Source organism: Gobio gobio (assembly GCF_949357685.1).
Source record: "Gobio gobio genome assembly, chromosome: 2".
Taxonomy (NCBI): Eukaryota; Metazoa; Chordata; class Actinopteri; order Cypriniformes; family Gobionidae; genus Gobio; species Gobio gobio.
The window spans coordinates 15,787,392-15,810,160 of NC_137098.1; the positions used below are offsets into that span (position 1 = coordinate 15,787,392).

A 22,769-nucleotide genomic window follows, 5' to 3' on the forward strand; every position below is an offset into this window, starting at 1 on the left:
TAGAAGGGCCGCTGCACACAGTCCACCGTTTGAAAAGGGTTCAAAGAACTTCAAAGTTTCCGTGGCGAGTTACGAGCAACGAGCAGTGTCACGGAGGAGTTGTTTTCATTGGACTTACAGAGCGGTCGAAACCTTGAGTGCGAAGTTGGAACAGTTTCTTACTAGGAAGCGGTGATTTGTGATTTGTGCCCTCGGTTTCCCTCTTGATACCTCGCGCTGAAGTTGGAACTACCCCTGAAACACACATGGTACAATCCAATGCACCTTTTGATCATTCCAGCAGAAGCAGCAGCGACTGACTGTGGAACAACATTTCAAGGTTCTTGGTGGAGTTGCGGCGTCCCGATTTGTCTGTAGTTTAACTTAACCCGTGAGCCAACGGGATCACAGACGCCTTAAACAATGGTTTTTAAAGAGTTATTCGTCTAATTCAGTTGATCTGAAGGGTGCTGGTACTTGAAAGAAACATTTGCGAAAACACAGCACGACCGAGAGAGGATTCTTCACGATGAGGCTCACTGCGGTGCTTTGTGGCAGTCTTTTAACTTTAATGCTTCTCGCCGAGGGTAAGTGTTTTGGAGTTCTTTGCCCTTGCTTTGAGAAGTAAACACGTCGTTACTTGTAAATACAGTCGGCAGTGTGCGAAAATAGCCTAGAAAACAGTCTGAGCGGACAGAATTAAACCGAGTGATCCTCAAAGAGTTCAGCAGACATTTACACAAACAAAACAAATCAGAGTCGTGATAGATTCAGACCGCGTTAAAGCAGAAAATCACCCCACGTTGGTCAATTTGCCAAGATATAAACTATTACTAGCTAATATGTAGTTGTTGATGTAGCCTATATAAAACAATTTTAATTTACCGTGCAGAGAAATTATGCTGAAACGAACTTGATGCCTTTCGTTTACGTAGCCTAAACGTGGACGTTTCTACAATATAACATGTGAACTAGTCTATCTTTTGAATACCATGTGTCTTTTATAAAATGCACAACCACCACCACTTCGTTGTAAGTCAACATCGCCGCTCGCACTGTATTTGCAACATGTTGGAACAGCCGCTGCACGCGGGCAGGAATGTAGGCACTTCAAAGCGCAGGTTCGGCCTTAATAAAGAAATACAAGGACGCAGAATTACACAGATAGCTACATTACACAGGGTTGCGTCAGTTAAAATGCATCGATAGCCCTGTAAATGTCAATTAGATGTCTTCCCTTGTATATCTGGAAACAAAAGACCCTTGGAGCGATTGCAAAAAAGTGTGCGTAAATGTATCTCTGCGAGTTACATTATTCACTGTATGCTTTCCAAACAATTTCACCTCTTACATAACACTACGTGTAATTATATGTATCTGTGCCTCGTTACATGCATATATTATATTCACATTATTCTGAAAATCTTTCATGATTAAATGTAATGTTTCTCTAGCTTGATGTCTTGTTCAATATTATCTAAAGAATAAACTTTATCTCTCAGGTCACAAACTGTTTTAAATTTTAACTACGCATGTAGGTTCACACACTATTCAAGATGTAGATCATGTTTTGTTTTGGGGGCACAACTGAACTTTCTTTTTTTAAGTGAACAAAACCCTGTGGACCTCAAAACCAGTCGTAAGGGTTTTTTTGTACCTAAGATTTATACATCATATGAAAGCTGAATAAATAAGCTTTCCATTGATGTATGGTTTGTTAGGATAGGGCGTAATCTGGAATCTGAGGGTGCAAAAAAAAAATCAAAATATTGGGAAAATAATAAAGTTCATTATGAACTTTAATGTTGTTAAAGTCCTTAGCAAAGCATATTACTAATATTAATACATTTTTTATATATTTACGGTAGGAAATGTACAATATATCTTCATGGAACATGATCTTTACTTAATATCCTAATGATTTTTGTCGATAATTTTGACCCATAAAATGTATTGTTGGCTATTGCCACAAATATACCCATGCGACTTATGACTGGTTTTGTGGTTCATTGTCATGTATAGGTTTGGTAGGACACTTCATCTACAATTTTGTTAGGGTTAGTCACATGGACATAATTTGTTTATTCACTCTAGGTTCTTTCTTTGCAAAACATTGCAGAAGAATCGACCACTCAGACATACTGAAATTGAGTTGTCTATTGTAAAAGACTTATTTCTAACGTTTCTGAAGTTATAAACTGCCATTGCACAAACCAGCCAAGTTCAACACATGAACCAACATCCACATTCTGCATGACCTTTGAACTTGTTGCTGTGTGGTACTGGTTTTATAAATTTTTTTTCAGTAATGTTAAAGACGAACTATAAAATCTGTATCGTCCATGGGTCTAGTTATTCTGAGATGTTGAAACCTCATAACAGGTTGATTCTATTTGGTGTATTCTTAAGCTGACGCTTCCTTAATGTTTGTTGCGTTTATAGTCACTGGCAACCATATAGCTCTATCAATGTCCTGTATGGGCTTTTTATAAAGTGTGTGAAAATGTGTGGCAATGTCTTAAGTTTCTCACAACCCCCCTGGGCATTAGCTCTAATGTCATGATCCCATTCAACTACTCTTAAGATGCGTATATACGGTCCTAATTGCCTTAGGAGTCCTGCCGTCAAAAACAGCCCAAGTTGAAGCATTTTCAGTAACACAAGGGAAAGATTTTGAATATTTGTAATAAACCAGTAAATTAATTCTTCTCATTAAAAACTTGGTCTTTAAAAGAAAAAATGCATGGGCATTTAATTATGCAAGATAAATTGGTTATGATATTCTAAATAAAAAAAATCTATCAATATTTCAAAAGAATAAATATTGTCACATTTATATTTAAAAAAGTGTGAAAATCAGAAAAGGGAAGTGACCAATAGACTTTCAGGTTACAATGACTGTGTGTTGAGGATAATCTCTATTTGTCTGTGCTAATAATCAGTCAGATATTAAAGACTTCAGCAACATCTCATTATAGGTGAGTTGGAAACGTTTACACTTATTGTGATAAGGGCATTTTTGTTCTTTCTTTGTCTTATTTGGAGAAGAGTTAACATTTCATCAAAATGCTGTGAGTTCTTAGTGACTCTTGAATTATTTGTTGTGTTGACATGCATAACATTTTGTGTAATTATTATTATATATGGGTCTGCATGAATGAATTAGTAATTGCGTTACAAGTTCGTACACTATACGTTTTTAAAAGAAAAGGTCTTATAGGGTTCTGTCAGGCGCTTCATAACCTTTTAGGGGTTCCAATGATAGGATTATTTTATGGATTTAGTTTTAATTAATTAATTTTGTTAATTATTTTCATTTGCAGGACATGTTATGAATACAGTAGCACGTAAACGTACTTTAACACTACTAGGCAAAATTGAAATAACCCTTTAAACATGAAAGTATTTCGCAATCATTTAAGGCATTTCTCCTTATATAGAGCCGTTTTGACATAAAGGATTCTTTAAAATTGAGTCAAGAACCCTAGGGTTCTATATAGAAACCTGAAGATTAAGAAAAATATGTCAAGCTTGAGGCATTTTAGAATATGGGCTTTTGAGGCATTTTGGAAAATAAGCTTTTGTTAATGAACATGGTGTCTACATGTAAGTACATGTTCGATAGTTAATGCAGTAATATATTACAGTCCATTTTTCTGTTTGATTTGGAGAATCCATGTAAATAATGGGAAAACAATTGTGCCTAGGGGTGGGCGATTATGTGAATCTTATTTTACATGCGAGTCATTTTATTTTCATAAGTTATTTTTATTTTATCTTTGTTAATTTAAATAATAAACCGGTAAAATAGAAGACAACAAGAAGTTTTCAGGTGCAGTAGGTCTATTCAACAAAATCTCTTAAGTAGGAATACTACAGAAATGGTAAAAATCAAACATTCAGTGCATGAAACCTACAAAAAAGTTATGAAGTAAATTACAGTGAGTGATTTTTCTCCTTGTCTTGATTAACACGACACAATAATGACTCATACCGCAGCATTAGGCTGCTGTCACTTTAAGACCAAATGCACAAATCCAATATATTGGATCCTGTTTTTTCCCCTCAACTGTTTACTTTCACTTAAGAGTTATCCAACTGTGATTGCATGAATACTCGCCAAGACAGGCATTTTGACTCAATTTGGTGTGAATTTGACCATACGAGCGCAATAAAGACCAAAGTATACTTTGTTTTTATGCGGATGCCAGGGTTTAACACTATGCCAGGGTTTTACAGTGTGCATTAGGGCTGTCAAAATTGCAAAAAAATGACGTTCGAATATTCCCTCTAAAAAAACCACGAATATTTGAACATCTGGTTGCATTACGTCAATAACAGGACAAATTAATACAAAGAGACATAACTACTTGTATAGGTAGTCTATTTAAGTTTAAACATATTTGACAACGTATTACCTACACAAAAACAATTAAATCAACAAATGGCCAAGACTGCAGACTCTCTCTCGCCCTCACCCTCTCTCGCCCTGACCCTCACGCTCTCTGCGCATAACGGTTTAAATGAACAAACACATTTTGAGTGCTGATCAAGAGTTTTGTGCAAGCAATTTAAGGTCGCGACTCTTGTCCCAAATATAGCAGGCTTCATTCAGTGATTGAAACAAATATTAATATAAGTTTTACAGCATATTATTGAACGCTCCGAGCAAGCTGTGCTGTGGTAAACATGGAACTTTTCATTGACATGAAACGGTAAATAATCAAACCAGTGGAAGCAGTGCATTTATCCTTTATTCACGCAATATCTATTCAGTCAGTACCTCGGTTCCATTGCTTGACAGAACTCCCTGAAGCCTGCCCCATCCACGACACTGATCGGTCTCATGTCCTTACATATGAACGAAATTAATTTCTCCGTTATGGCCTCTTTTCGTATTGCAGACAAAGAGCTTGTGGCGGGCGATGCAAAGTAAGGGTGGTCCAGTTGCTTATATTTACAAAATTGGCCTACAAAAGCATAAACAAGCCCGTTTAATAAATTAAAGTTCACGAAACTAAGTGAAAACTCATGAAAGTGTTAAGTGAAATTAGGAAACATTTAACATTTGTACACATTTGTTACATTTCTACATACATTTTGTTCTCATGTCACAAGTAATATCAAGGTTTATTTTGATCTGTTTTACATGGTTCTTTTGTAGTGTGGTTTTCGGTGAAGTGTTCTAAAATAAATATCGTCACCTGTGTATATTAGCCCACTTCTTCTCGACAATGTTTCCTGATGGTATATAGAACAATTACTCCGAGTCGCCCTCTATCGTTTCAAAGAATAGCACAACAGCGAGCGCGTCAAGTATAAACGCCTCGTTCGTTTTGGGAGGAGCGCGCGCAGTCAGCGGGGGCTCGCGCTGCGGAGCCAGGCGAAAGTATAAAAAAAGCAGACAGCCCCGCCTCTACTACCGCGGGCATTTTTTTCCAATTTTTAAAAAAAATTCAAATATTAATTTTCACCTTCGAAATTCTTTTTTTTTTTTTTACTATTCGAATATATATTCACATTTAGAATATTCGTTGACAGCCCTAGTGTGCATGACGCAAACTTCGTCACAAGAATTGTACGTGCTGCCTGTTTTTGTAACAACACTTACTTTGGATGCAAAGGTCGCACATGCACATTGAATTTGTTTTGCACATTTGTTTCACAAGGTGGCAACACTGGCCTGGACTTTTGTTTCACAGTAGAAAACTAAATTAAAAAGACAAAACAACAAAATACTGAGGACAATTACTGCAACAACAAAAGACTCCCGCATTGACAAGCACTTGTGTGAGATTATGAGAGAGCTGCAACTTTAGTTAAAAGAATATAAATAAATTTTTATCGTTAATATACAATAGCGCAGACACTGGTCAAAGAGCACATGTCGACCGTCTGCGCACGCTTTCAAATGGAGTATACTTTGAAAGGCTATGCGTTCGTCTGTACACATACGCTAGCGCACGCGTAAAAACAAAGTATACTTTGGGCTTAAAGGGTTAGTTCACCCAAAAATGAAAATTCTGTCATTAATTACTTACCATCATGTCGTTCGACACCCGTCAGACCTCCGTTCATCTTCGGAACAGAAATGAAGATATTTTAGTTGAAATCTGATGCCTCTGAAAGTCCTCCATTGGCTCAATGGTACTCTACACTCTCAAGACCCTTAAAAGGTACTAAAGACGTTGTTACAAAGTCCATCTCACTACAGTGGTTCTAAAATAACTTTATGAATCGGCGACAATAGTTTTTGTACGAAAAAACCCCCTAAATAACGACTTGCATAGTGATGACGATTTCAAAACAAAGCATCATGAAGCTTCGAAGCGTTATGAATCACTGAGTCGATTCAGCGGTTTGAATCGCCAAATTTCAGCAGTTTGGCGGTTTGACACGCAATCCGAATCATTATTCGGCTCAGTGATTCATAACGCTTCGAAGCTTCATGATGCTTTGTTTTGAAATCGTCATCACTATGTAAGTTGTTATTTAGGGTTTTTTTGCGCACAAAAACTATTGTCGCCGATTCATAAAGTTATTGTAGAACCACTGTAGTGAGATGGACTTTGTAATGACGTCTTTAGTACCTTTTAAGGGTCTTGAGAGTGTAGAGTACCATTGAGCCAATGGAGGACTTTCAGAGGCATCAGATTTCAACTAAAATATCTTCATTTCTGTTCCGAAGATGAACGGAGGTCTGGCGGGTGTCGAACGACATGAGGGTAAGTAATTAATGACAGAATTTTCATTTTTGGGTGAACTAACCCTTTAAGTCATGAAAGACAACTTAAGCTGGGTGCACACTGTACGATTTTGGCTATGATTTGGCCGTCAGAGACAAATTTTGCAAATCCTAAAAGATTCCTCTGATCCTAGGCTAAAATCTGAAGTCTTTGATAGTTAGTTTGACATGTTCACTGACAGCCGATTAATGACCAGTCCAATCAAATTTTTACGAAATTCTGGCTTTGTCAGAAGATTTTACTCGCAGTCCTGCAGTGTTACTTCTACAGCGACCGTCAAAATGTCATCGTTTTTCAAGACAAGCCATGACCGAAATTAACATTAGAAATTTCTTTGTAGCCACCATTTCAATCCTGCGTGTAATGCTCAGTCTCAACAAACGTGTCATTGATTGATTTAAAACTCCAGACGAGTTTTCTTGCGTGTGTCTGTTTTTAAACGTTTCTTGACTGTCGTACAGTCTGACATTAATGACAACTGAGATCTTAGAGTGTGACATGGCTTACAGCAGGGATCATGTTTGTACAGTCTGACAAGTAACAATTGTAAAGGGCTTCATAAATCGTGCAGTGTGCACCCGGCTTTAGTTCGGCACTGGCACATTGACAGATAGACCAAACGTTCAGAAGGCTATTTAAAGAAAACCCAGTTTTAACTTATTGGTTGATTTGACTGGTTGACTTTAATGTTCTTTGAGCCACCTCTAAATGTGGAATAATTTGGGTAAAAAGCTTTCTGGCCCGCTCATTCCTACTCTCAGCCATTCTTATGTCTCAGAAAGTGGATGTGTTGTTGTGCTGATATTTTCACCCTGTGAATGACATTATTTTATTTTGTGCAGTACACAATGGCATTTACTAGGATTTTCAATCTGCACACCACCACATTTAAAGGGATAGTTCACCCAAAAATGAAAATTAGCCCATGATTTAATCACCCTCAAGTCATCCTAGGTGTGTATGCATTCTTCTTTCAGACGAATACAATCAGAGTTATATTAAAAAAGTCCTGGCTAATCCAAGCATTATATTAGCAGTGACTGTTGCTCTGTTTTTGAAGTCAATAAAAAAAATGCATCTGTCCGTCAAATAACGTGCTCCACACGGCTCTGGGGGGTTAATAAAGGCCTTCTGAAGCGAATCGATGCATTTGTGTAAGAAAAATATCCATATTTAAAACTTTATAAAGTTAAGTTCCAGCCGATCGCCTTCCGTGAAAAGTGTTGAAAGTGCCTTCTCGAATTCAAGATGCGTACGCGACGTCTGACGAGCGGACCTGGTAACGTAAGCCTTTGATCGGCAGAGGCACTTTCAACAGTTATTCTATAAATTGAATACGGAAGGCGATCGGCCAAAACTTTACTTTATAAAGTTTTAAATATGGAAATATTTAAATAAATATTTTTCTTACACAAACGCATCGATTCGCTTCAGAAGGCCTTTATTAACCCCCCAGAGCCGTGTGGAGCACGTTATTTGACGGACAGATGCATTTTTTTATGGACTTCAAAAACAGAGCAACAGTCACTGCTATTATAAAGTTTGCAAGAGCCAGGACTTTTGTAATATAACTCCGATTTTATTTGTCTGAAAGAAGAATGTCATATACACCTAGGATGACTTGAGGGTGGGTAAATCATGGGCATAATTATCATTTAATCATTTAACTATCGCTTTTAAATATGGTAATTCAAAATTTTACCCTACCAAGGCTCATTGGAAAATGTGCCTGTGCCATTTCTGCAAAATATTACGTTTGCTTTTGTGTTTTGAAATGTCCAGTCAGTAAGTGGTGCTAAAAGGGCATTCAGTTTTATCCCAAATAGATGAACGTGAAGCCGGGAAGATTTTATTATGTTGGTTGTTGTATGTATTGTCAGTTTGGAAATGAAATGTCTTGCGAGTGACGCTAAAAGGTTAATGCTCTATTGCGTTTGAAAGTAACGTACACTAAACCCGACACTAACCTAACCGACAGTGTTAACAAAAGCAAATGTGAGATGAAAACACATTTGCTGAATCAATCATGCCATTTTAGCTGCTTCTACAAGTCTTTGGGCTCTTTTATCATGACAAGATTTTTGAAAAGGGATGTTTCACGGGACTTGTACCCGAGTGCTTTCCATTTCAACTGCAATGCTGTACCAGGTGAGCAGTCGAGCAAGTTTACTACATCAGAAAAGCCATACATATGGAGCTGGTTATGTGATGCAAACTTCAAAATGAATTAGTTTACAAAACCTGTACTATGGTAAAATCATTTTGAGGCCATAACATAGTATTGTGCTAGGAACCACTTAAAAAAGTCTTTATTAGTTGAGATTTTATTGACAAATATGCTCAAGAGAAAAATGAAGGTTGCTGTATTATGTAAATGTAATTTAAAAGAATGCAACATTAGTGTGTGCATTGAGAAGGTGTTTAGTGTCTGTAATGGCAAATTACCCTTTTTATCGGTATTTGTTGTATTCATTAGTGTGTTCACAATAGCTGGAATTCCTAGTGTTTAAAGAAAGCATTCTGAATCTAGAACAGCTATAGAATGAAGCAGTAAGTAATTTTATTTACTGGGTGCATTGTGTCTAATGAACTCTCACTACTCTTTTTCCCAGGCTGTCTCTGTCTTTCTTTCTCCCTGTCAAAGGCTTTCTGTGTCCTTGGCCTAGAAATCTTTCACTCATCCATGTCACGTTCAGTGGTCCCTCTTTTTTGAAACCCCTTGTCCAACCCCCAACACACACACACTCGCACAGAAATGCATTCACACCACTATGTCTGCATACCCTAAACCATCCAAGAGGCCTCAGCAACAGGCTCTGTTAAAGAGACAATATGGGTTTCTAATAGTAATAGTCCTACAACACAAGGCTTTAAGTAGCAGTATGCAAGTTAAAAGCTCCACTCACTAATGAAGTCAGAGAACTTAAGTGGTCCTTTAGTGTCGGGACAAAATGTCCAAACAAGCCAGCCTCTCTCCCTAGCAGTATAGGATGTATGCAAACAATAGCTTTTGACTCTCTGTAGTGTCCATGTTTGTTTTTTTCTCCCAATCAATGAGAAGGCAGTTGGAAAAGGGTTGTCAAACTTAGAAAAAAGTTGGGTACCTGCACAAAAAAACGGGTCTATACTGTAAAACTATTTTTTAAAATATTTTTTAAACGTACATTTTACAAGAAAACACTTTGGTAAATAGTACATTTCACTTACCCTTTCTTTGTAATTAATTGTACAATTTACTAGAAATTTCAGAGTGAACATTTTTTCAGTGTAGGATTTACTTGGACACAATTTTTACTAAGAAATTTCTAGTGCATTTCACAAATAATTACGAAGAAACTGCTTGTAACTGAATTAAATGTGAAATTTTGCAGGAGAAAGACTGAAATGGTGTTTTCTCGTAAATAGGGTTGGGTACCGAATTACGCCGGTACTACAGAGTACCGATTCACATTGAATTAATTGGTGCCAAATTTCAGTACCTGAGAACGCATCTGGTGATAGACTAGTGTCTGTGAATATTAAACCGCAAAAAGACTATTTAAATATGAACCCTGCATGTCCCACGCGTCTCTGCTAATAAATGGTGCAGACGCGCGGTTTAATTTACCTCACACACTCTGAATCGCGTGTGACGGTCGCATGTTTCCACACTGTAAAATCCAACAGTTGTTCTTACTAAGACTTTTTTAGTAAACTTTACTTAATGTCCAATAATTTGTTGAACTTACTTAAAACAATTAAGTAATCTGAACTATTTGCATGCTATGCCTTCGTTACTTAGAAAACTCAAGTAAACATTACTTGACTGATTTAAGTACCATTTTGCCAAAGCAAAAAAACAAGCGGGCGGGCAAAGAGTTTGAGGCGGGGCAATTTTTTATAGACTTTTCACTCATTTCCTCCTCTCACCATAATTGTGATTAGTGTTCCCTTTGGTTGGGCACTTGAAACTTCATTAATTTTATAGTAATTAACTCCCTATTAATGCAGCAATGCAACAAGAAATTATAGTCGTATGATTTCAAAAGAAGGGAAGTTCTATTTTTATACTATATATATATATATATATATAATGAAATATAGTTGTGTTATATATCATTAATGGACATTATATATATATATATATATATATATATATATATATAATGTCCATTAATGATATATAACATAACTATATTTCATGTCAAATAATGATCTTTAAAAAAAAAAAAAATTACTAATATTTATGGCATAACCTTTTAATTGGGTTGATATTAATCCTCTATATTTGTGACAATAGCAATTGACCATGCATGAGTGAGGCAAACACAGACTTCAACATTCAGCATGCAAAACACAACAATGGTAGCAAGGATTTTAACTATTAATAAGACCTTTACTATTTTTTGTTGTCGTTATTGTGGTTATACTGACAAAAGACAAATAGTAAAATAAAGCCAAAAATAGTAAAAGGAAGCAATTTATTTTATTCTTGCCACAATGCACTCTGGGAGTACACTTCCTCAGATCACAGATAGAATTAAGTTGACAAAACTTAAACAGTTTAAGTAAGAACAACTTAATGCAATTAAGTAATGCTTATTTAAAGGGATAGTTCACCCAAAAATGAAAATTTGACATTTATCTGCTTACCCCCAGGCCATCCAAGGTGTAGGTGTCTTTGTTTCTTCAGTAGAACACAAAAGGAGATTTTTAACTTCAACCGTTGCTGTGTGTCAGTCATAGAATGCATGTCAATGGGGTCTAATTCTATTAGGGTAAAAAAAAACATGCACAGACAACTTAAAATTAATCCATGCGGCTCGTGACGACACATTTATGTCTTAAGACACGAAACGATCGGTTTGTGCGATTAACCGAACAGTATTTATATCATTTTTTTACCTCAAATACAACACCATGTCCAACAGCTCTGAAAGCGCAGCACTTCCGGAAAGGAAGGTCAATGTACACGATCTAGTAGAGACATCACTTCCTGTGTGTGAGGTCTCTACACTAGATCGTGTACATTGACCTTCCTTTCCGGAAATGCTGCACTTTTCAGTCTTTATTAATCAATAATCTGCACCTTTAATCATAATTTGTGTAAAAAGGTATAAAAGTTGTTGGTGTTTTACAGACACTATTGTTAATTTCAGCTGGAAACTGCAGTGAATTGTATACATACAGCTGTTATTAAGATTATTGATAAAAATATTGTTCTTCCTCCAAGCTTCTTCAGAAGCGAAATATTTGCCAAACATCACAGATTTTGCGTAGGTTACATGTATAAGTACACAACTTCTGGGCAGGAGTGCTCCTACACAAAAAATGTCAGCGCAGATATCAATACATCATCTTCAACAAGTGTTTTTAACACCACTTTCTTTAATGACCTCATTTACATTAGTCTTGTGTCACCCAATCATGAGTGGACAAGGCTTAATACAGGCCCAGAATGTTTTGTGATCCAGTTACTCAAACCGCATTTAGAGGTAGGCCTAGTCAAAAACACATGCATATGTGGTGTAACTTCTCATCTCTTCTGATGCGATAACACTGAAGGACTGACTGAATTCTCATGTCAATCAACCACCTGAGTAAAAAAACAAATTTGCTTTTTTTTATTATTAAAAAGTCTTACCCACACTTTCAAACTGTATTGTATCAGGGTTTCTACAAAAATATTAAGCAGCACAACTTTTTTTTTATCATTGAAAATAATAAGAAATGCTTCTTGAGCAGCAAAGCAGGATATTAGAATGATTTCTGAAGGATCATGTGACACTGAAGGCCGGAGAATATTCAGCTTTGCATCACAGAAATAAATTACTTTTTAACATTGCTTCTAGTTATTTTAAATTGTAATTATAATACATAATTTACTGTATTTCATCAAATAAATAAAACAGGCTTGGTGAACATAAGAGACTTAAAAACAGTAAAAAAAAATCCAAGTTATTTCAAACTTTTGAAGGATGCACATTAGTTATGTAATAAAGCAATAAGTCCCAAGAAGCCCCAGCTTTAAAGGGCTTATTGTTTTTATAAAACGGTTATTCCACATACCTGGCAAGGTCTCATAAAATAAACACACAGATACAAAAATGTAATGGTATTGATAAAAATATTGTTCTTCCTCCAAGCTTCTTCAGAAGCGAAATAGTTGCCAAACATCACAGACGCTGCAACACAAAATGCTGTTTAAAAAAATACTATTTCAGTCTTTCTACTTCAAAATTTCATGTTTACTTCAATGTTTTATTTGTCGTTTCTTTATAATTATGTGCAAAATTAGCCATTTCTGAGTAAATCCTACACAATTCAGTGTAGAGTTGAGTTCTATTGTCTTGCAATTTTTATTTGCTGTTCTTCAACAGAAAATGTGCTCAAACTAAACAGCACAGTAAACATTCATGATTACAGCCTTCTCATCAATACCAATTATCTTCAGCCTCAATCTTCACTCCTACATTTGTAGTTCTTTTTTCACTTTTTTTTCACAGTCTTGTTCAAGCTCTGTAGCTTTTCAGCTTTTCAGGTAGCAGAGCCGAAAGACCATGAAAACCATGGCAACAGTGTTTTCTATGCTATTTTGCAGAAGGATTTCCAGTATGCTCAGTAGTTTCTTCACTGAACTGACTGCAAAAAAGGGGAAAAAATGGTAAAGCACAATGTATTTATTAAATTATATTAAAGCAGAGTCTTCATGCTTTTTTCCAAGTCGTGAGCCACTTTTAAAGCTTTGTCAACATATAAATATAATAATCTAAGTTATGAGATGATTATGGCTGTGGTTGCTTAGCAACCAGTATATGAGATTTGGAAATATGAAACCTCAGGCTACGAACCCATTGGAGCTGCGGCCCTGAAATTTCACACGTTTTTCTTAAAGGATTAGTTCACTTTAAAATGAAAATTACCACAAGTTTATTTAAACACAGCTCCAGGGGGTTGATAAAGGCCTTCTGAAGCGAAACTATGCATTTGAGTAAGAAAAATATCCATATTTAACACGTTATAAACAGGGCTTGACATTAACTTTTTTCCTCACCAGCCACTGTGGCTAGCGGTTTTCCAAAGTTACTAGCCACTCAGCATTTTCACAGGCCACAATTTTGCTGTTTGGAAATTACATTTTATATGGTTAAAGCTGACTTTGGCATGCTTAAATTACTTGATTTTGAGTAATTTTACTTGATTTAGAAGATTTAAAACCTTTTAAAACTTTCAAATGCAGAGTGACCACCCAAATCAAGACTACATTGTATATCAGCTGGTGTGTGCAGGTGTGCAAGGGGTGGGCAAGATGAGCATAGGCTAATATGGGAAATGTAATATGATACAAGTTATTTTTGTTAGGCTATATAAAAGAACAAAGAAGCAAATTACAAAAACAATAGTACATTTAAAAAATATATTTTTTCAGATACAGTAGGTTTATTTAATGTATACATTTATAAAAAAAAAATAAAAAAAAACGTGTGCGAAGGACTACACTTCACCGATTGAAACCACGGTCTATGGGTGAAACGGGTGTGACGTGGCCATGCACGTTTACCAGACGCCTCGCGGCTCGCGCTGATGTTTCTTTGCAGCCAAAATTAACTAGAAATACCACATTTGGATTATCATAAACAAGGTCGGAAATTAACAGGGGCTTGGGGCAAAAATCCCACCAAAAATGAATTAAGAGAAAATAATTTAAAAACGCTCCTGTATGAGTTCTTGATTTAATCTTTATCAGCTGCAGTCCATAACATTTATTGTGTTAAAAATGACTAGATGCATATGAGTGAGTACATCATGAATCAATTTTCCAAACCGTGTTTTTATCTTACCCTGAATCACTACGGTACACATACAATAAGTGTTTATATTCTGACTATTCAATTCCAGTTTGGTTCGCAGCTCTGTGGAGGAGCACAGTCCCTGTGTGATTTGCCATAGACATAAACAGAGAGAAGTAGCTCCGGCTGCAGTGTTCTTCCGCAAGACGCCTGCAGTTCTGTTTATTAAGCTCCAGAGCGCCTTAAGTCACGGACAGCTATTGCGCCGAATATTGGAATGATTGCAAATGTGATACTGATCTTGTAAAAAAGTCCAATAGACAAGTTGATATTAAGTAACAACGTTTTAGCCACAATACTGTTTATTTCGTGAAAATCAAAACTAGGCCTACATCAGAACTGTTGCGCATCTCCAAGCGCTTCGATCGAATGAATCTGCGTTTGAACGATTTAATGAACGACTCGCACATAGACTTGACGCCACCTACTGGCTGTTTTATTTTCATATTTATACTTTGCATGGACTTTTTTATTTAAAATATAAATCTTTTAACTAAGTTTAAGTTTAACTTGTACATAGCCTATTTATAAATTCAAAAACTTATATTTAAAACATTCATACAACATTATTTACCCATGAGCTGCATTAAATCTATGTAAATGTGTCTAAACAGCACTTCAGATAGAGCTGCTGTGCCACTTCTACAGTGCAAAGATTGATCTTTTGATGCTGATTTAATTAGATTGGTTACAGTCTGATTGTGTCTTATTGCTCTAACTGAATTTATTGTTTAAATTAACATTTTAAAAACAACTTTTCTATTTTAATTTCACGAAATTGACAAAAGATGATGCATACATTTAATAAGATTAGAAAACATTGCTCTTATAATGGTAAAAATGCCCCTGGACATTAATTTAAAGGGACAAAGATCGTCCTGTAATGGGAAAGTTATAATTGGAATGCGTGTTATTGATCAGAAAGTGCTCCTAAATTTTTGACTGTGCTCCTAATTTTTTTTAATTAGGAGCACAAGTGCTCCTCAAGAAAAATGTTAGCGTAGAGCCCTGTTGTGTCTCTGTAACCGGAGCAGACTGTGCGCGCGCTTCGGCCATTCACAATATAGTGAACTAGTGACCGATTTCAGCTGCAGCTTCAAGCGTGTATTTATAGTGTAGGGGCTCCGCGACTCTTTCGAATCTAGAGAGCATTTGATTGGACAGAAAATCTAATGAGAATCTGAAGTGCACCGTGAGAGCCCGCCCACACGCTGTTCTGATTGGCTGTGGGTTTTGATAGATTTTTGTCGCATCTCGTAGTTGCGTCGCATCTGGTGTAGACAGACAAATTGCTTTACGCTGGAATCTAATCAGATCGCGTTTACAAGGTGTAAGGCTAACATTTTCATAGTAAAAACCAAAAAACTTAAAGGGTTACTTCAGTGATTTAGCATTAAGCTTTGTATCAGTAGAAACCCGGTAGTATATTCGAATTATGGTACTTTCCCCCCTCATGTCCCCCTGAGCCGAGAGAATTATGCATTTTATTTCTGAAAAAAATCCTCCGGTGACGCAAATATCGTCATTTTGCGTCATCAGAGGATTTTTGTCCAGAGGCTAGAGACTACAGGAGCTAGTTCTGCATGTTATCAACCCGCCCACAGGGGAGGGATCTCACTCACAGAATGTAAATGCGCACGGCCGCTGCCGCTCGGCTCGGGCATTCATAACGGAGCGCTACGGATTAAAGTGAGTGTTTCAACTTTTCAATGAATTCCTATGAAAGTTTAGCTTCCATAGGCATGATCTGATAACACGCCAGACTGGACACACGCCGAGAATGACAGCCGCGTTTACCTCAGCTCTGCTCAGCTCTTCGCTCTTGTGATGAATGAAATCTGACTCCTGCCGCGTCTGTGACGTAACTTTCGTTCGGCTCACTCACACTTTATTGAAAAGACACGTTCAGTTTTTAATTGTATGATCTGTTCTCTAACTGAATGAAATTATTGTATTAATATGAATATCAAAGCAACGTTGGGGGCGGTGTCATGGTGGGCAAGTGATAACCAATAGCCGTGGCTTTGGGAGTAGCCTTGAAGGGGAGCGAAGCAAGTGCATTCTGGGAGTTGTCTTTAACAGAAGACAAGATGCTGAAAAAAACCCCCAATGCAACAACTAAAATGTTTATCTCATGAATATGTACATAGAAATATAAGGAAGAAAAGAGTTTTTGTGTGATTCTAGCGAGAGGGTTTCTATTTTGGCAACAGCTGACAGCTCAGGCACGGATTTTGATTTGTACAATATTATAAAATGGTTTACTATGAGTTTGTATATCATTGTTAATGACTTTAGTAGCCATAATGAAATTGACAATGAGTAAATTACCTCAGATGTTTGAGGAATACCTCAAGTGTATTACATGATAAAGATTGTATGTATCCATCCAGTTAGTATTTGGAATGATGTTAAAATGCTTTATGTATTTATAAGTCACAGCTGACAGCTCAGGTACTTATTGTGATTTGTATAATATTAAAATGGTTTAATTTGAATTTGAATTTCATTGTAAATGACTTTAATAGCTGTAATGAGTGTGATAATGGATAAATTACATTCAAACTGTGAACTGTAAAGCCTGGGACACACCAAGCCAACATAAAAGAACTAGCGGTGACGAAAGCTGACACTGTTGTTACCTCTCGACGGCTGCGTCCTTGCCAAAATGTTAGGCTTGAACACACCAAAAGGATTAAAGGCGAGTCAGGCAACTGTCAACTAGCATGTGTGTAAGTCTATATCCGGATTTTATCAATAGTCTATTTTCGTCATTAAAAAGGGAGAACTAGGACAGATATACAGATATACAAACCGTAAGCAAAGCTTGCTTAACATATTGAATATAAATGACGCTGATCACTTTCTTCATATTTTTGCATTTTAATGCTCAGGTAAGATGAGGTAAAACTATAACAGCCATCTGCTCTGCACAACTTTGCTTGCTTTCATCACTTTTGCATTTATTCTTGTGCACTGACTTGTTCGCTAAGCTGAACAGCCAATCAGAGTTCTCTCTCTTATTGATGACCCGACATCGATTCAACATGCTGAATCGGCCCAAAAAACCCTGCTGGTGTCTAACTAGAGCCATCGGTGCGAAACACGCAGAAAAAAAACTAAGCCGACGGACACTCAAAAAGTGTCAAAATGCTTTAATTTTGATTAATTTGATGTACTTATCCATTTAGTTTGCTTGCAGAGAGACTCCGCCTACACAATCTTCTGATTGGCTGTTTATTTTGTGATTGAATTCATTGCGTCTTATTGCTGTCTTGCATCTGGTGTGGACAGATAAATTGCTGGAAGTTGCTGGAATCTTATAGCATCAGGTCTAAATTGTTCTATCCTTGCAGACTCTCGTACATTTCATTTGTACAGAGTCTGGCCACTCTTCATTGACAAGCGTTTACTTCCTGGAAGGCAGGTACTCTGTTGAAGTTTATAAATATTGGATCAGCCCAGAGCCACTCTGGATCTGCCATAACCAATCGCTAAAATTTGGTCGTGGCGTAGGCTGTGTCATCTCAAACTAGCGCATGACATCAACGTCATCGTTCTCAGCCACTCCCTCTGTTCGCTGATTGGACCGGTTAAAATTTGACCGGAGAAAACCAGAGAATATACCGCAATCCCAGACGGAGAACTGAAGGAAAATGACTAAAAGGTTTACCTGAAACTCTTAATGCTGAGCTAAAAAAAAGTTAATATTCCTGTATTCACTATAGTACTAATAATACTAACTAATAAATAATATCTTGTGCAATGAATGGCACTTCCAAAGTATATGGATGGTCACGATACTACTTGGCATCATGATACTTCAGCTGGTATATTACTGTGATACTAAATGAAGGTATTGTGACACCCCTAGTCTCTACTGCTTGGCCAGTGTTGAGATACTTTGTCTCCTGCAGGTTTCATAGTGAATCATGGGGATTTGGGCTGGAATGTTGTGAATGTGCCAGTGTTCCCTCAGCCAGTCTCATACGTAAGCCCTCATTTACAGCTCTGACAGGTGCCGCGGCTTAGTTCTGTGTGTGCACACTTTTATCTATGCGGGTGTGTATTTGTCATGCTCCACTTTGTGCAGTTTGACATGCACAAACCGTATTGCATATGTGTCTAGAGACTCTGTTTTGTGTGTGTGAGACAGGTGCATGGCGCGGTCCAGTTGCTGGGCAGTCGTGGCAGTGGGTAGAAAAAAATGGCTCATTTGGTGCCTGCCTGGCTTCATAGTCAATGGTCAGATATTTTCCATTGGCAGCCTGCCCTTACTTCCACCCACCCTCTCTTTTCATGTGGTATTCTTTGAACTCTTCCCACATAGTCAGACATACAAAAAAGGCTTATACTTTTATTTCTAATTATTCTAAAACACTCTAAAATTAGTATTTCTGCTCAGTTGCCATGGTTTTTATATGCCCTATTGAATCCATCCTCCAGGCATTTTATCTGAATACAGTGAATACAGACATTGTTTTCAATATTGTATCAGTAATACTGTTTCAGTACTTCCTCATTTATTTTGGTGATAATTACAGTATACATTGTAAAAATACACTGTACACCTGGCAGCTGTGGTTGTGCCAGAATAATTCTTACAGAATAAATATTTACAGGACAACCTTTAAAATTTACAGTATGCAGCTGTAATTAACACAAAAAAGCAATTTAAATCCAACAAATCACTAGCTGCTACCAAAATCTATTTTGTATCTTAACATATACTGACAACCAGCATAGTAATGCAGGTGGTAAAAGAGGAAGCAACATGAAGAAGTTACACAAGTAGCCTTTCCATTAGTTGAATTATACTAGTATACAGAAGGTGCACCGAGTCATTCATGGTAACGCACATGACACTAAAATAATGCAATAAACATTGATTAAACAACAGAAGAAAAACCCACATGTGCATAACTGATAAAAAAGTGAAACATCACACGGGATTCTTGGAATGTCAGTTTACAGTTCTTCACTGTAAATTTATACATTGATTTACCTTTTTTCTTGTAAAACTGTACATTTAACAGTATTTTAGTGTAAAATTACATGAAATGTCCAGTTAGATCTTTTTACGCTCTATTTTTTTTTCCGTAGCATTTTTACAATATTTTATACTAATTTTTTTAGTTAAATTCTATTTAAAGCTTAAATGTGAACTGAATGTAATGTTTTTGGACTGACAATGAACAATACTTCCACTGCATTTATTAATCTTAGTCAATGGCAATTTCATCATTTACTAATAATTAACCACCAAACCATGCGCTTCACCGCGGTAAGAAAAAATCAACACCCTTAAAGAGAGAGCGAGAGAGTCTTATATACCACGCAGAATTGACGTGCTACATGTAAAAAATATTCTTTGTTGTATTTTCCTGTAAAATAACGCCGTTCATTTGGAATTATTCAGCCTTTATGAACAAGAAGAAACTAATGCTCAAACGGCAATCTCATTGGCTGGCACGCACCTATTACTGTCCCTGTTTTGATTTCAGCAAATCAGTTCAAGCGAACGCAGGCAACGTGGTTAATATTCATGAACCCAAGCTCATCAATCCTTAGTGTGCTTTATATTGTGATTAGTAGTAGAATTCGTATTATTATTATCTTATCAGTAATATTGTTATTTTTTTTATATATATTTTTTTTTTATAACAGAAACACTGAATGACCAATGTCTTAAGCACCACCCCCAGTCCTAAGTTCAGTTAAAATGACAAATATACATTCATACGTTTTCAAGTTTTTGTTCAAATTACTTAAGTTCTATCATTAAATCATTATTTTCATTTTTTGTTTTTGTAATCTGAAGACATGGTTGGGATTATTACTTTTGCTGTTTGCATTTCAAATTTCTCATTGATTTGAATTATTATTATTATTTGTATTGTGAAATTATTATTTTTGATTTTTTTTTTCTTTTAGCACCCTTGCACTATTTAAACATAACCCGCACTTTTACAGAAGAAAAGTATATCTGCAATCTTTCCATTTCTAAAAAAAGGCTGGTGTTTGGACAGTTTTTTTCTTTTATGTATTTTTTTATTACAATAGCCTGTTTGATGATGGGAACATTTTATCATAGTTTGATTTTCTGAGGTCTTCCCGAATGCATGGAGCTATCACTTGTAGCCAAAAACATGGGAAATGGTAGCACTAAATTTATATTGTCATTGATATCGTTATCCCAATAAATACCAGAAAATATTGTGATATTTAAGTCCATATCGCCCATCTCTAGTTTGACTGACAGTTTGAGGATCCAATGGAGTTAAAGGGTTAATCACAAGCTCTTTTTTTTATTGGTTAAATATTTGCAAAAACCCACTGACAAATATAAATTGTGACCGATAGTAATGATTTCTGGAAAAAATATGATTTCTGCCTGACAGTGACAATATTTTAAAGTGTATTGATTCAAAAAGTAATTGTTTTACAGAGTTGTCGCATTAATTACTGATTACGAATTGTAATTGCTCCCCGTGTGAGCATAGGCATGTGCCTAGAATGCATATGCATCCCACCTAGCTTAGATATTTTTGCTGTAATTTTTTTGGGGTGGTTTTGTGGCAAATGCAACAAAAGGGTCAGGTTCAGGTGTGTTGTGGCCCTCCTGGACCCGTTTTTGACCGTTTACACATTAGTTTATTACCTTGTGAGCTGCTTGTAAAATTACTCCGCTAACAATGTCGAGGCAGTAGCAGCAAGCAATGAATAGAGTTCAGATGAGGGCCTTGTGTCAGTAGTCACATGATTTGTAGAATAGCGCTAAGATCAAACAAACCCTTCGGCTTCTCCACAGTGAATTCATTCATAGGACTAAGATTCAAGCATGCAAGATAAGACTTTAAAAAAAGAAGCCCTCAATAGTGATAATGGGTGGATTGCCTTTGGCTTTCTTCCAGTGTCCCATGACTTGCCAGTGTATCACTGCATTATTTATTTGGGACTATGAAGACTGAGTTTTGCATTTTAGACAAGTTGCTGGTTGATTGTCATCATTTCTATTCAACGATGTGGTTTAAATTGATCCCCCCTCTTTTAATATCCGTAATAAGTACTATTAAAAGTATGCCAAAGTGTACTTCTTTTACAAAGGGATACTTGGGTCAGAAAGGTTTGTTTTTTCATCTTGTTTGTTTGAAGGCGAGTGTGTAAATTCTCCCACAGGAGGTCAATCGTTCACTTAAGCCATGTACTCTAATGGTGTCTGGGCGTTTTTCAAAGTGCCTCTCCACACCTCGCTGGAGCTGTTTAAGTATGCAGCAGGTACTCTGATCATTTTTTCATGAGCTCTGTGTCCAGACACGAGGAGGCTGCAGATGACAGGACATCATGGCAAATCTGGGTCAAAATTTAAAATGTGGCTCCCTACTGGAAGAAGAACTTATTTGTATGTGGACGGGACTCTTTGCTGCTCTGCCCTTTTCTGTATTCCTGAGTGTGCATTAAAATGAAGGTGGGGGATTAAGGTAGTCTGTCACAGGCATCACAGCTTTTATATCCCGGTCAGTAGCCATCTGTTTCCATATGTTTAGAGTGATCTCTAAATGTCCCCTCTGAACATGGGACACAGTCAACGAGGAAAGCAAAATCAGCATAATAAGCACTCCAACTTGCAAAAACTAAAGCTGATGTCAAAAGTTCAAAAGGACTGTTACTTCAGTACGAACTTGAAATACTACAGTGTAAAATATAACTGACCTGGGCTGGCAAAATGAGTCTGAATGCTCACGGGCTAGTTGTGAGCTACAGGCAAAACAAGCGAAAAATTACAATTTTGGTTGAACTTGAGGTTTTCAGAAAAAATTGTAAATTAAGCCCTTGTCTAGCCCTTGCCTATGCTCGAAGCAATTAATCTAAAGTATCTTTATTTGCACATTTTCTGAGATGAGTACCTCTTCTTTGTCCATGAAAAATGCTGGGGTTTTTTCTGCTCGCTTCTCGACGACTGGCGCTTCCTCTCAAGACAAGATTGGTATCGTTTTAAAGCACAGCATTCCAACTTTGTGAATTTTCGAATTCTCGATGGCATGAGACTGAACCAATGAAATGTGATTTTCAACTCATGCTGATTTAAAAAAAAACCTGACTGACGCATCCGAAGCATGCGCACAAAGACGCCTCTCAAACGGCGCACGATCCCGATATACACAGAATTTCAGTATTTCAAAATATCTGTCTTGGCGAGTATTCGCACACACAT

The 22,769-nt window shown here is 36.7% G+C and overlaps 1 protein-coding gene across 1 annotated transcript in view; it reads left to right on the forward strand.

The window, feature by feature from the left end:
- Positions 1 to 281: 281 nt before the first annotated feature.
- The window catches only part of lrp4 (low density lipoprotein receptor-related protein 4), a 123,390-nt gene continuing 100,902 nt past the window's right edge, over positions 282 to 22,769 (forward strand). The window contains exon 1 of the mRNA XM_079840089.1: positions 282 to 566. Coding sequence (XP_079696215.1) covers positions 509 to 566 — 58 coding nt within the window. The 5' untranslated portion in view covers positions 282 to 508. The remainder of the gene's footprint in view (positions 567 to 22,769) is intronic.